We start from the raw sequence: 12,089 nt of genomic DNA on the forward strand, positions 1-12,089 counted from the left end.
GAAGGCAAACAAATAGATGTCATCCTCCTTGACTTCGCAAAAGCCTTCGACAAAGTCCCCCACCAAAGGCTTCTTGCAAAGCTTCACTACTACGGGATCCATGTATCCACACAGGCTTCCTAAACAACAGAAAGCAGTTTGAACTATACTTCTTAGATATATAGCGCATATCATCTAGGGTTAGGTGAATGAGGAAATGTTTGATAAATAAATGTGCAGAATATGATAGTTGTATAATGTATACCTGTGCATGTGTAGATTATTTAGATATCTCGTGCTAGCATGTATATATTCTCTGTAAGTTTGAGTATGTGTGTGTGTGTGTGTTTCTTTTCATGATTATATGTATTATGAAAAAATCGTCGAAAAATAAACAATGACACAAAAAAAAACAGAAAGCAGTATGTCTTGGTAGAAGGGTGTAAGTCAACAGAGGCAGACGTAACATCCGGGGTGTCCCGAGTCACTGTCATGGGCCCACTCCTATTCTTGGCCTTTATTAATTACCTCCCAAGCACCGTGTCTTCACAAGTGAAGCTCTTTGCAGACGATTGCGTAATATACCGCACAATCGGAAACAGTAATGACTCAGTAGTACTACAACACGATCTGGTAGCTCTTAAGAAACGGGGAAATGACTGGCAAATGTCATTCCATCCTCAGAAGTGTGTCACCATCAGAATCACACGAAAGCGGAAAACAGTCAAAGCCACACACCACCTAAATGGCCATGACTTAGAAATTGTCTAAGGCAGCAAATACCTAGCTAGGCGAACACATTAATCACGACCCCTCAAGGCGAGAGCATGTAAGCCTAACATCAGCTAAAGTTGCAAGATATGTTGGATTCCTAAGGAGGAATCTAAGGAGATGCCAACAGGAAGTCAATACACAGGCCTATACAACACTTGTGAGGCCTATCCTTAAGTAATGTCTGGGACCCTTATCAAGCACAACAGATACAACAACTCGAGAGCGTACAACGCCAGGCTGCCAGATTCACTACTACGAATTATTACACCAGAGATCCTGGATGTGTCACAAACATGCTACAGCAGCTGAATTGGGAACCACTGGAACATAGGAGAGTTAGGAACAGAGTGATCATGTTCTACACAATTATCAACAACATTGTAGAAGTCCATGTCCGCCATCTCTTGACGGTCAAGTTGGTCAACACCAGCCGTACACGGGGACCCCATGCCAATAACATCCAGCAAACCAGCACCAGGGTCGATGCCTCCAAGTTATCCGTCATCCCAGCAACAATACGAGCATGGAATTCAATCCCTCCACCTGTTGGTGAGTCACCATCCAGCGACAGCTTCAGACATGTCATCCTTTTGCAGGACGTGTCTGGACTCATCCACCACTTCTAAATATCTTATAAGATTTTAACTTTTTAAATTGTACATAAATCTTAGCTGTTCGCCCACCCAGCGCTGGAGTCTTTAACACTCTACTGTGAGTTCACTCCACTCGGGAGGAAGAAGAAGCTAGAAGAATTCGGTGGTGGGGTGTCCGACGATTCGCCCAAAACTCAACAAGCTGTTACGCCCCATCATTCGATTCATATCGCCCAACCAGTTCGCCCCAAAAAAAAACATAACGCCACAACTATTTCGTCCCAAAAAACTGCAATTCACTTTAAAATGTCTTCCATGAACGTCATTCATTTGACAAATTTTAAAGTGAAATATCTGCCTTTTGTGCATTGTCGGAAACCCACGTTCGATTGTACTAGCGTTTATCGACCATGAGCGAAGTTGTTGCAATTTCCTCGTTTTTCGCAAAGCAATCTGATTGGTTCCGTCTCCAACGCTAGTACAATCGAACGTGGGTTTCCGACGATGCCTTTTATGCAATATTCTTAAAAGTCTTAGATTCTTAGAAATTAAAAAGAAAAAAAAAAGGAAAAAAAGATCTGTTGCAGTTCGTTTGATGTTTGGGACACAATTTGAGTGCCGTATACGTAGATCGACAACTCACCATATATATATATATATATATATATATATATAGTATACACACTGTATAAGATATAATTAGTTTATATATACACGAATGCCGAAGATCGAGAGAAAAAAAACAAGACCCATTATTTTATGTGTGTTGCAAAAGTGAGTGTACGTGTACATACTACGGAGCCCACGAAGGGACATGGTAAAACATTTACTTATCCGTGAGTACGAGTTGTCAAACCGTGCACACGAGTTACCAAACAGTGCGTACGATTTACTAATCCGTGCGCACGATATACTAATCCGTGAGCACGATTTACTAATCCGTGAGCACGATTTACTAATCCGTGCGCACGATTTACTAATCCGTGCGTACGATTTACTAATCCGCGCGCACGATTTACTAATCCGTGCGATATAAACTTTTTCAGTGAGACAAAACTGTCTGTGTCAAATCTAACTGAGTCTTTAGGAGCTAATCCGGATAGGTTTTTTTCTCTGCAAACGGAAAACGTATAACATCGGGAGTTATAGGCTGTTATAGGCCCCATAGTGTTTTTCATCTATATAAATGATCGATACGGTATGCATGATTCGGAGTCATATTTGTTAACGAATGATACAAAATGTTCAAAGTAAGTACTTAAGAATTTAACTAAATCCTGCGGCAATATAACATCCGACGACTGGAGCTACGTTGCGTTACGTAGTTGTTGAAACCACATACAGAAAGCTGTGTGCGTTTGCGCGTAGGAAGTAACACTGGAAATCATTTTTGTACATACAGTGTATATCACGCGTCATGATCTGTGTGAAACAGTCCTTAAACATCAGGAATGATATACATTTAAGAGTAATAATTAATGATATCTTGGTGATATTTTATTTTCACGCAAATTTCAAAGGAGAACATTTCAAAAGGACCACGGATCAATTTCCCTTGAATCGGTCTATACGCCTCATTGCCACCTTCATAATTTATTTTTAACCCCACATATGCGTCATATTTGCTGTCATATTTATAGTACAGGTGAATTCCAAGACATACCTGACATGATATACACCATCTATGTTCCCAGATACTGTTAAGTTGGATTTTTTTCGCGTGTGAAAATGTTCACGTATAGACTCCAGGGGTCGACACTAGTCCGCTAGTCCTGGACTAATAGATTTCAGTAAGGACTACTGAATCACCTTACCTAACTGGTCCTTTGGACTTGTGATAAAATATGATTACAAAATAAGAATATCATTCCTTTTTAGAATTCAGAAAACTGCTCAAAATAAGATATATTGCATGATAATTGGCAAAATTTTCCTAAAACTTCACCATGATTAATTTTAAGTCCCCTACAGTCGATTTGTTTTGATGTTTAGTGGTGTAGATCGCAATATTTCCTTATCAGGACTAGTTACATTGACGAAGGACTAATAAATAATATATTCAACTAGCCATGTGGACAATCAAGCAAAAATAGTTAGTGTCCAACCCTAAACTAAGGTGTTCAGAGTAATTTTACATGTTTTAGGGGTTTAGATCAACTTTCGGTAAAAATGACACCCCAATAACGTGCCAAGACCCCTGGTGTGATTGGCTGGAAGCGCAGCCATTTTTTCACTAAATCAACCAACACTGCATGTTTCGGCACGCGCTGACCTCAACCTCATTGACTGCGAAAAACTTTGAAACTCTGAAATGGCGTGTTTTTCGAGGAAACGGACATCGCGGAAGGAAAATACGTGCATATAAAAGAAAAATTAGCCATCTTTCCAACGGTACTAAGCGTTTCCCGTAGATCAACTAGAAATGTTGCTTTTGATGCAAGAAATTTAGGTGGGGTCGACTTTTCGACATCGAGAGTTTTCCGCTCTTCTCGTATATATGATCATTGGGGTGTCTTTTTTTTTACCGAAAGTCGATCTAAATCCCTAAAACATGTAAAATTACTCTGAACACCTTAGTTTAGGTCCTAATATAGTTATAACAAATTATCAGGTCCCTGTGGTCACGAGGCCAATTCATGTGACATATACTATATATAATGAACAGTGTTCCGTCTTCACAATATATCATCATCATCGGACCGGTGTGCCGTATATAAGCAGCACCACTTGCACGTAATACATTGGATCCATACCTCGTTTATCTTACTGTTCGCATACGACTCGAGACAAACCAAGCAGAAATAATCGCCATCGTCGAGGTCCTCTTCTATCATGGTAATGTCTTTCTTTTCCTTGTGTACCTTTTTCTTTAGTCCTTTCATACTTTTCTTTTCATGTTGTTGTCTTTCCCTCTTTTTCTTTTTAATTGATTCCTCCTCAAAGCTTTTAAGTTCAGGAGGGTACTCCTCCTCTTTCTTCGGCCCTTGTAAACACCTTTGCTTGGGCCAGTTGGGATGGCTTTCGCGAACGGACGGACTGATTGCGGGTCACAATTTTGACGACAAACATCTGGCAATCAGCTTCAGGTAGAGCTTGTTGATTACCATTAACATTAGAAACAGCCTTGCTGTAGTGTGCATTACCATTTAGGAAAACAATGTTGTGTTAGCCTAACAAATCCTGTAAACAAGTTATGTGAGATGTAATGCATAGAATATGATGTGATATAATTTCCCTATCCTACACCCCTGAGCATGAAAGAGCCTTACATACAAAGCCCTTATGAGAATGACTTACCAAATTGAACCATTGTTTCGTATCTAAAACTGTGCTTGCATTTTGCAGAAATTGTTGTGAACCAAATTAAAAACAGTAAAGTATTCATTCTTTGGGGTATGAGTGAAATATCCTTAAAAGAAATTTTGCAATTTTCTATTTTCAACATTTTATTGATTACGCACCAATTTTGGTATCGTCATGCTAAATGTGGATTTGATTTAAGTTTGAAAACTGTGTTCTTTCAAATATATCTAATTGAGCAATCTAATTTTTGACTAGAGAAAAAGTCGAGAGTTTATTACATTGGTGGCAGACGGATTGTAAGATATTTTTCTTCATCGACCGAATCATATTTAACCTGAGAAAGGCGGCCTCTCGTTACTTCACCGGAATGAATTTTAAGAATGTTACAGCAACATTACGAAGTAAGAGGAGCGTCCGTATATCGCCGGTTAATTAGGAATTCATTAAGTTTAGGCAATGTATGTCCTTTCTAAATGTCAATGATGCTAGTGTGAAATAAAAGTGCCAATAAATGGTTTTACATGTATTACAACAAGCCGAAAAGAGACCCGATACTACAGGTGTATGTTAGAACGTTAAATTGACATGACGTTGCCTATAGTAAAGGGAGATCATACTGAAATTTGTGTGAAACGTCAGTTAACTATGACGTCACCAACAACTGAACGTCAAATGAAAGTGAGGCTTATGAGAAAACAAACGTCAATGCTTTGAAGGTAGCTCAACTGGATTTATCAAGATGCAGACTTTTGTAGTTTTAGGTGTCATCGGAACGACACTCTCCGTCATAATGAAAGAAACGTCAGCAGTTTTACTCAAACTCGGAAGTTTATGGGAATTTTGCATATTTCTGTGGTCGATGATCTTTATCGTATTTCGGAAAGAGGCCAACGTGCTGATGACTGGATATGCAGCTTCTGTTGCATTCATGTTGGCGGTTGGTTATTTGCTACTCCATAACTTTGTTTTACCGAAGTATCTTCCACGATTGAGATCGAAAGTTCTCAAACAACTTGCCAAGATAGTGCTTTCTTCAACGGCTCCAGTTGTGGCACTGTTATACATGTGGTTCCCTTGTCAAAAGAAGATGTCATGTCTTTTCGGTTTCCTGTTTCCCATTGACTACGACGCTAGCAAAGAAACCTGTCCTTATGGAACTGTGATCTTGGCCACAGTAATGACTTTGTTAGTCATTATCAGACAACAGGATATCGTAAAAGGGACAAAAAAAGTTTCAGTGGAAAAAACAGTAAAGGTGGAAAACTCAGAGGATTTGTACCGCGTGTCACCCGGCCCACGTCGAAGTTCGAGATTACTAAAAATGTGGTAACTTGCATTTGTCAATTATGATCAGTATTGGGTCCAGCCCTGTTATCTAATGAATTTAGAGATCTATGAATCAATATGTATATATATATATTTTTTGATTTGGCTTTTGTGTTTGAATTTTATTTTTAAATATTCAATATATTCTTTGTTCCACCTTGATTTTTTTTTTCTCCTTTTTATTAATAGAACGTCTTTAAAAGTAAAAGTTTATTACGNGGGGGGGCGGGGATGAATTACAGTTGGTTGAGGGCAGTCCTTGGGTCTAACTGCGACATGATGGTGTCTAATTTTGACAACAAAAATACTAAAAATTTCAGAAAAGTGGCAACACATTGAAATACCTAAAAAAAGTCGAAAATCATATATTTTCTTGCCAAATGTTTGAACAATATGTCAAAAAAGAAATAAAATAGGACTAATAGTTTAGCTTTCTTAGAAAAATTGATATAGGTATTTCGAAAAGTATTGACCCACCTAAATTTAGTGAAAGCTACTGTCATGCGTTATGTTTGAGCTGTTTCTGTCTTTTATCTTTTCAGATGAGTCAACCGATGACAAGATGAAAATATGGCAAAGCAATTTCCTATGATGATCTAGACGAACGGAGCTGTATTGAAGAACTTAGTCAAATGTAATATTAAAACCGTAAAGCTAATCCAACTAATAAATCTTCATTATAACAATGCTGTCGTTTGGCCTTTGTTAACTTAAGAATAGCATTACAATATCTTAATATCATTGACCAATCAGAGATTGGTACATTACTGGCGCCGAACTATTTGAATAGCATACATTAAATCGTAAGATGAGTGTCGTCAGCTAAAACGTCCGATTCATCTCTACTAGCACAAGAGAGACCGATTCGTGAGAGTAGACAGATATTTGATATTTATTCAATTGTTGAGGGATTTAGCAAAACATCTATGAACGACTGTGATGGAGAGATTGAACTTAGGCTAGGGTGAGGGTACCGAAAATGGAGCACTTTTTAAAGAAAAATATTATTTTTTCCTATAACATTTCTGAAAGACCATGTTTTTTTTACTGTAATGAAACAATGCATGCCTTTAGCCTTCATCTCATGTATTTCTTGGGTATAACAGCAATTGTGTTATAGAGCTCATTAAAGTGTATCAGATTCACTTGGAATTTTTAGCTGGTAGAGTACCCAAAATGGAACACTTCATCAAATAAGTCAGTTTATGAAAATGACTGACAGCATTTAAATAATTTTCTTCATTTAAAAAAAAGATTTGACAATTTCTGACAAATTTTACACGTTCATATAGTTTTCAATGTTTAGAAATATGATAATGTATTTATATTTTCGCATCGTACTGTTTCCCTGGATTTTTTTCCATATCATTTTTTTCAATTTAGTTTATGAGCAATGTTTAAGATGTAGGCATATGATTACATCTTAATCATATGCCTACATCTTAAACATTGCAGCTGCAAAATTGGGAAAATTGAGGAAAATGGTGAAAATACATGATTTTTAAAGTAAATTCTCAGGGTGGGGGGTTTCCTGAAGCCCAAAAAACCCCTCTGGATCCGCCACTGAGATGAAGGCATATGATATTTGTTCAAAATGCAGAAACCTATCTAAATTGTGATTGCGAAATAAAAATTGTTGCGTCATATATATCAAGTGTTCCATTTTGGGCTCCTCTTCTGGTTGTCTAAGTGCAGATACATTACACTGTAGAATGATTCTACCAACATCCATCACTATCGCCTATTTTAATGGAAATGTTGAGTAAATATAGCTAACGTAACGTCTCTTTTCCCGATAAACCGAACTTGTTAACATATGCAAAGGGGAAGCACTCTCGAAAAGTGTATTGCATTCGAACGCACCCATTCACCAAAACGTGAATGCCCGTGATGAGTTTGCGAAGCAGGAATGTCTGAAAACGTGGCTCCGTCCTCTCAAATAAAGGTAATGTATATTTGTACATCAAGTACTATGAGTGAAGATCACGTTTCTTATAACGTTTCACTCTTCTTAATACAACTGTCACGCTACAAAACTATTATTGGCACATGTAGGAATCGGCCCGGCACTGCGGGTCAAATAACAGGGGCACGGTTCAATTTATCAATTTATATATGAGGCATCTAGGAGGCCTCGGATATAAATTGATAAATTGAACCGTGCCCCTGTGGTCAAATCGATACATCGACGGGATCGGGTCATAAATTGGTCAATTATTATGTTTGATATGCAAAACTGTTAGTGCAAGTAACGCGAGAAAAACGTGATGTTGATAACATTTCAGTAACGGTGTTTTTTTTTGACAACGTTTTAGCTTGGCTGACGAATTCTTCATGTATGGTTTAAATTCATTGTTTGAACTTTTTGCAGTATTTAAATTAAAAATAGCAAATGTCTTTGGAAAGGACAGATAGATCGTAGCCGGTCTTTATTATGCCATGAAATGGTAAAATACTGCAACATCCTATAAAAAAAAAATCTGTTAAAAGACTGCGTTAGCCTACATCAGTACCGGGTTTACAAGATTGAGGTATTATTGCTTCACTAATCTCAGCACTGTTAAGATATCCGCAAGAATCTAATAACAATAAAAAAAACCCATGACAGACTTTGGTAGCGCCTTAAAAGAAAAGACATGGACACAAAATCGGACATAGAGGTAATAGATGTTGGTGTCTCGTAGACAAAGTAACCTAGTGAAGCAAAAATCGAATTATACAGTGATTTATAATGAAATGACCGGGGAACCATTGTAAACCTCCACACATCCAGTTTGGATATATGCATACGATTCTAACAATTTAAACCTTCTGTAATTCAGCCTCTGAAATGGAGATAGCACAATGAGTTGAAACGATCATTAGTCTTTTAAAAATGGCTTTTCGGCTTAACTTCCTTCCTGATCACCAAGACTGGTAAGATAGTCAAACCTTGTTGTTAAATAAAACGTTAAGACCCCTGTAAACTATTAATCTTCTAAAAGGAAAAATCGTGTAGGAACCAAATGTTTGTGTCCATAACTAAGTACATGTGCACCCCGGTAGGCCCCTGTAGCGACAACGCGGAGGTTTAAATGAGTAGGATGGCTGGATGAGGAAATATAAATAGCTTGCATATGTATGCGTTGAACTACTTTTCTGTTAGTCCATTGTGCCAAACGAATTATGGAGGCATTTTGACTCCGTTGATTGTTTGGAACACGTAAGTTTTTTTAATTTGTTAAGAAAATCATCAAAAAATCTATCTACTTTTATCCATAATTTTGATAATTTTTAAAGAAATCTTTGGTTTCTTAGATTGTCTTCACTTGTGTGGAATGTTGAAGGAAATAATGATACAAGTAATTAACAGCGTAAGGTTTTCGACATGACAATAGGTACCAAAGGCAAACTAGTTTAAAAGCAATTGGTAACACAAGCGATCGTTACCACAATAAAGTGTAATATGGATTTGCTCATCAACGAAGGCATTTTAGAGATACTTATAAATATATGCAAGCGGTGTTTTAAAATGTTTGAACACACACCGGTGATTTGACATTTCCTAGAAATGTTCCTAAATATGACCCAATTTAAGATTAATGTAACATAATGACTGTGTACTTATTTCTGACATTACCATCATTGGGTCAGGAAATATAAATATATATTTTATAAAAACTCAATATCGTCAGCATTCACGACACAATGCAAAATACTTCGGAAAAATTTGGTCGGAAAGACAAGACACCAGCAAAATGGAAACACCCCGAACCTTTATGAAATTGAAGTAAGCAAATAAATTGCAAAAATTTGACACTAAAATGTTAAAATATCTCGCATAGCATTCTTTATATCACCCCTCCCCTTGTGCGAACTAGAAATGAACTATTAATTAAACTAACGAGTTTAACGGTGAAAACACATGATTATGGTAAATTTTTTGCTGACCACTCCCTTGCAATGGCTTCTCGCCCTCCGCGTTGACGATATAGAGAGTTTACCGGGACTGTGTGGGATTTGTCAGATTTAATGTACCGTAATCATTCTAACTTTTTGATATTGTTTTTTGTTTTCTTTTACAGAAAAATGTGCTGTTGGTTGGTCATTCCTTCGCACGACGCGCAGGTAGATTGTGTCCCTTTAAATTAGGAAGTGTCATTATAAACGCTAGTGGCGTGTCTGGGGGAGGGGTCAAGAACCTGAGTCATACATGGGACGAAGTTAGTGAGGAAATGAAACCGGATATAGTGTTTATCCAATCAGGAGAGAACGACATCGGGTCAATGCCCTGGAAAGACGTTGCCGACACCCTCTTCCGGTTCGCAGAGGCCATCAGCAGCGACAAGGTCAAAGTTGTTATTGGCAGCAAGTTCAAACGGTACAAGTTTAGAAATCCTAAGATGAACTTGGCGAGGTATAACATGTGCCGTAAACAGATAAACACGTATCTAAAAGTGAAGTGCCGTGAAACCAATTGAACGGCTAAACGCATAAGGTTCTGTAGAATGTTCAAACCATACCAGTCAAAGGATCGCTTCTTAGAAGATGGCGTCCACCTGACTCCAGCGACAGAATTGCTATGGGTCAAAATGATCGCGACGTATTGTAATAAGAAATTGATATGAACGTGTAGACGTGAACAACGTCGTTTTCACTGTGCTCAATTTCAATTATTTGTTGTCAAATGTTTATAAGGTTTGAAATAAATTTGTTGAACATTAGTTCGTTTACTTTGATTCTTTAACAAAAACACAGAACGGAAAGGAATTGAAAATAATACATCACTTAATATTAATTTCTCCTAACATCCATAGATGAAAAGCAGGATTTTGTAGAATCTCGAGTCAGTACTTGACTTTATGTTTAGGGTCTCCTATAAACCCTAAGAGACCACGAAGGGAAACATTGAATTCTATTCGCAAGGTCCTTGGATAGGATTATCATACAAAGTGGGCATCTGCTCCGCGCTATCACAAGGATACACACACATCAACATACCCCGTCTTCGGCACGCATACTTGCACCAAACACACAGAGGCACGTCCTTAAATGACGTTAACAGTTATTAATAGACACGAGCAAACCTCTTGCTTCCATATTTGTCATTCTTCTACCATGTCAAACCACCGGGACCTGAGAATTTGTTACAACAATATTTGGACCTAAACTAAGGTGTACGAGTATAATGTGGAATTTTATCTATTCCCCTAAAACATGTAAAATTACCATGAACAGTCTTACCAATATATATCGCTGCTTCCCGTCTTATCCCGACACCTGGTAAATTATGTATAAATACATTTGTCAAAGGGCTTTTCCCATCAGTATCAAAGATGAATCTCTAGTACGAAAGCTTATTCGCACCATTGTTTAGGGAGAAACAAATAATATAAAGTCGTACGTACTAGTTAAAAAGTCGTACGAACGAGAGATAAAGTCGTACGAACGAGAGAAAAAGTCGTACGAACGAGAGATAAAGTCGTACGAATGAGAGAAAAAGTCGTACGAATGAGAGAAAAAGTCGTACGAACGAGAGATAAAGTCGTACGGAATTAGCTTAAGTTAGCCAAAGTATGTTTTCTGCTTTCACCATATTCCAAAAATAGCTTTCAACTTATAATGCCAGTAATAAAGTACAAATGTTGTTTCTATTCCTCTAGTGTTAATTGATCGGATGACTGATCTGAATCACAGGGACCTGATAATTTGTTACACCGATATATTGACCTAAACTAAAGTGTTCAGAGGCACGATGACTGTGAAAAACTTTGAAACTCTGAAATGGCGTGTTTTTGGAGGAAACGGAGATCTTGTTCGCGGAAGGAGGATATATTTTACGTGCATATAGGAGGTTTTTAAAAGAAAAAATATCCATCTTTCAAACGGAACTAAGCATGTTCCCGTAGATCAACTAGAAATGTTGCTTTTGATGCAAGAAAGTTAGGTGAGGTCGACTTTTCGACATCGCGACCCTTCCGCCCTTCTCGTGTATATGATCATTGGGGTGTCATTTATAACGAAAGTCGATCTAAACCCCCAAAACATGTAAAATTACTCTGAACGACTTAGTTTAGGTCCAAATGTAGATGTAACTAATTCTCAGGTCCCTGTGATCCGAATATAATTATCGAC

At 37.7% G+C, this 12,089-nt stretch overlaps 1 protein-coding gene and 1 long non-coding RNA gene across 2 annotated transcripts; both read left to right on the forward strand.

Annotated features, from left to right (window-relative positions):
* Positions 1–5,310: 5,310 nt before the first annotated feature.
* Positions 5,311–6,661, forward strand: LOC110467481. The gene is made up of 2 exons (XR_002464863.1): positions 5,311–5,975; positions 6,518–6,661. It is a non-coding gene; the product is annotated as an uncharacterized LOC110467481 (long non-coding RNA).
* Positions 6,662–7,830: 1,169 nt separating this feature from the next.
* LOC110467476 lies at positions 7,831–10,669 on the forward strand. Its single transcript, XM_021524681.1, has 2 exons — positions 7,831–7,920; positions 10,040–10,669. Exons 1-2 carry the CDS (start codon positions 7,885–7,887, stop codon positions 10,433–10,435), a joined length of 432 nt encoding a protein of 143 aa, XP_021380356.1. The 5' UTR covers positions 7,831–7,884; the 3' UTR covers positions 10,436–10,669.
* Positions 10,670–12,089: the final 1,420 nt, after the last annotated feature.

This window comes from Mizuhopecten yessoensis, unplaced genomic scaffold (assembly GCF_002113885.1).
Source record: "Mizuhopecten yessoensis strain PY_sf001 unplaced genomic scaffold, ASM211388v2 scaffold11173, whole genome shotgun sequence".
Lineage (NCBI taxonomy): Eukaryota > Metazoa > Mollusca > Bivalvia > Pectinida > Pectinidae > Mizuhopecten > Mizuhopecten yessoensis.

Excerpts from the sequence above, each read along its gene's own strand:
- LOC110467476 (XM_021524681.1), top strand. The coding sequence starts at position 7,885 with ATGTCTGAAAACGTGGCTCCGTCCTCTCAAATAAAG. Across the intron at positions 7,921-10,039 it reads CTCCGTCCTCTCAAATAAAG|AAAAATGTGCTGTTGGTTGG; the intron begins GTAATGTATATT and ends TTTCTTTTACAG.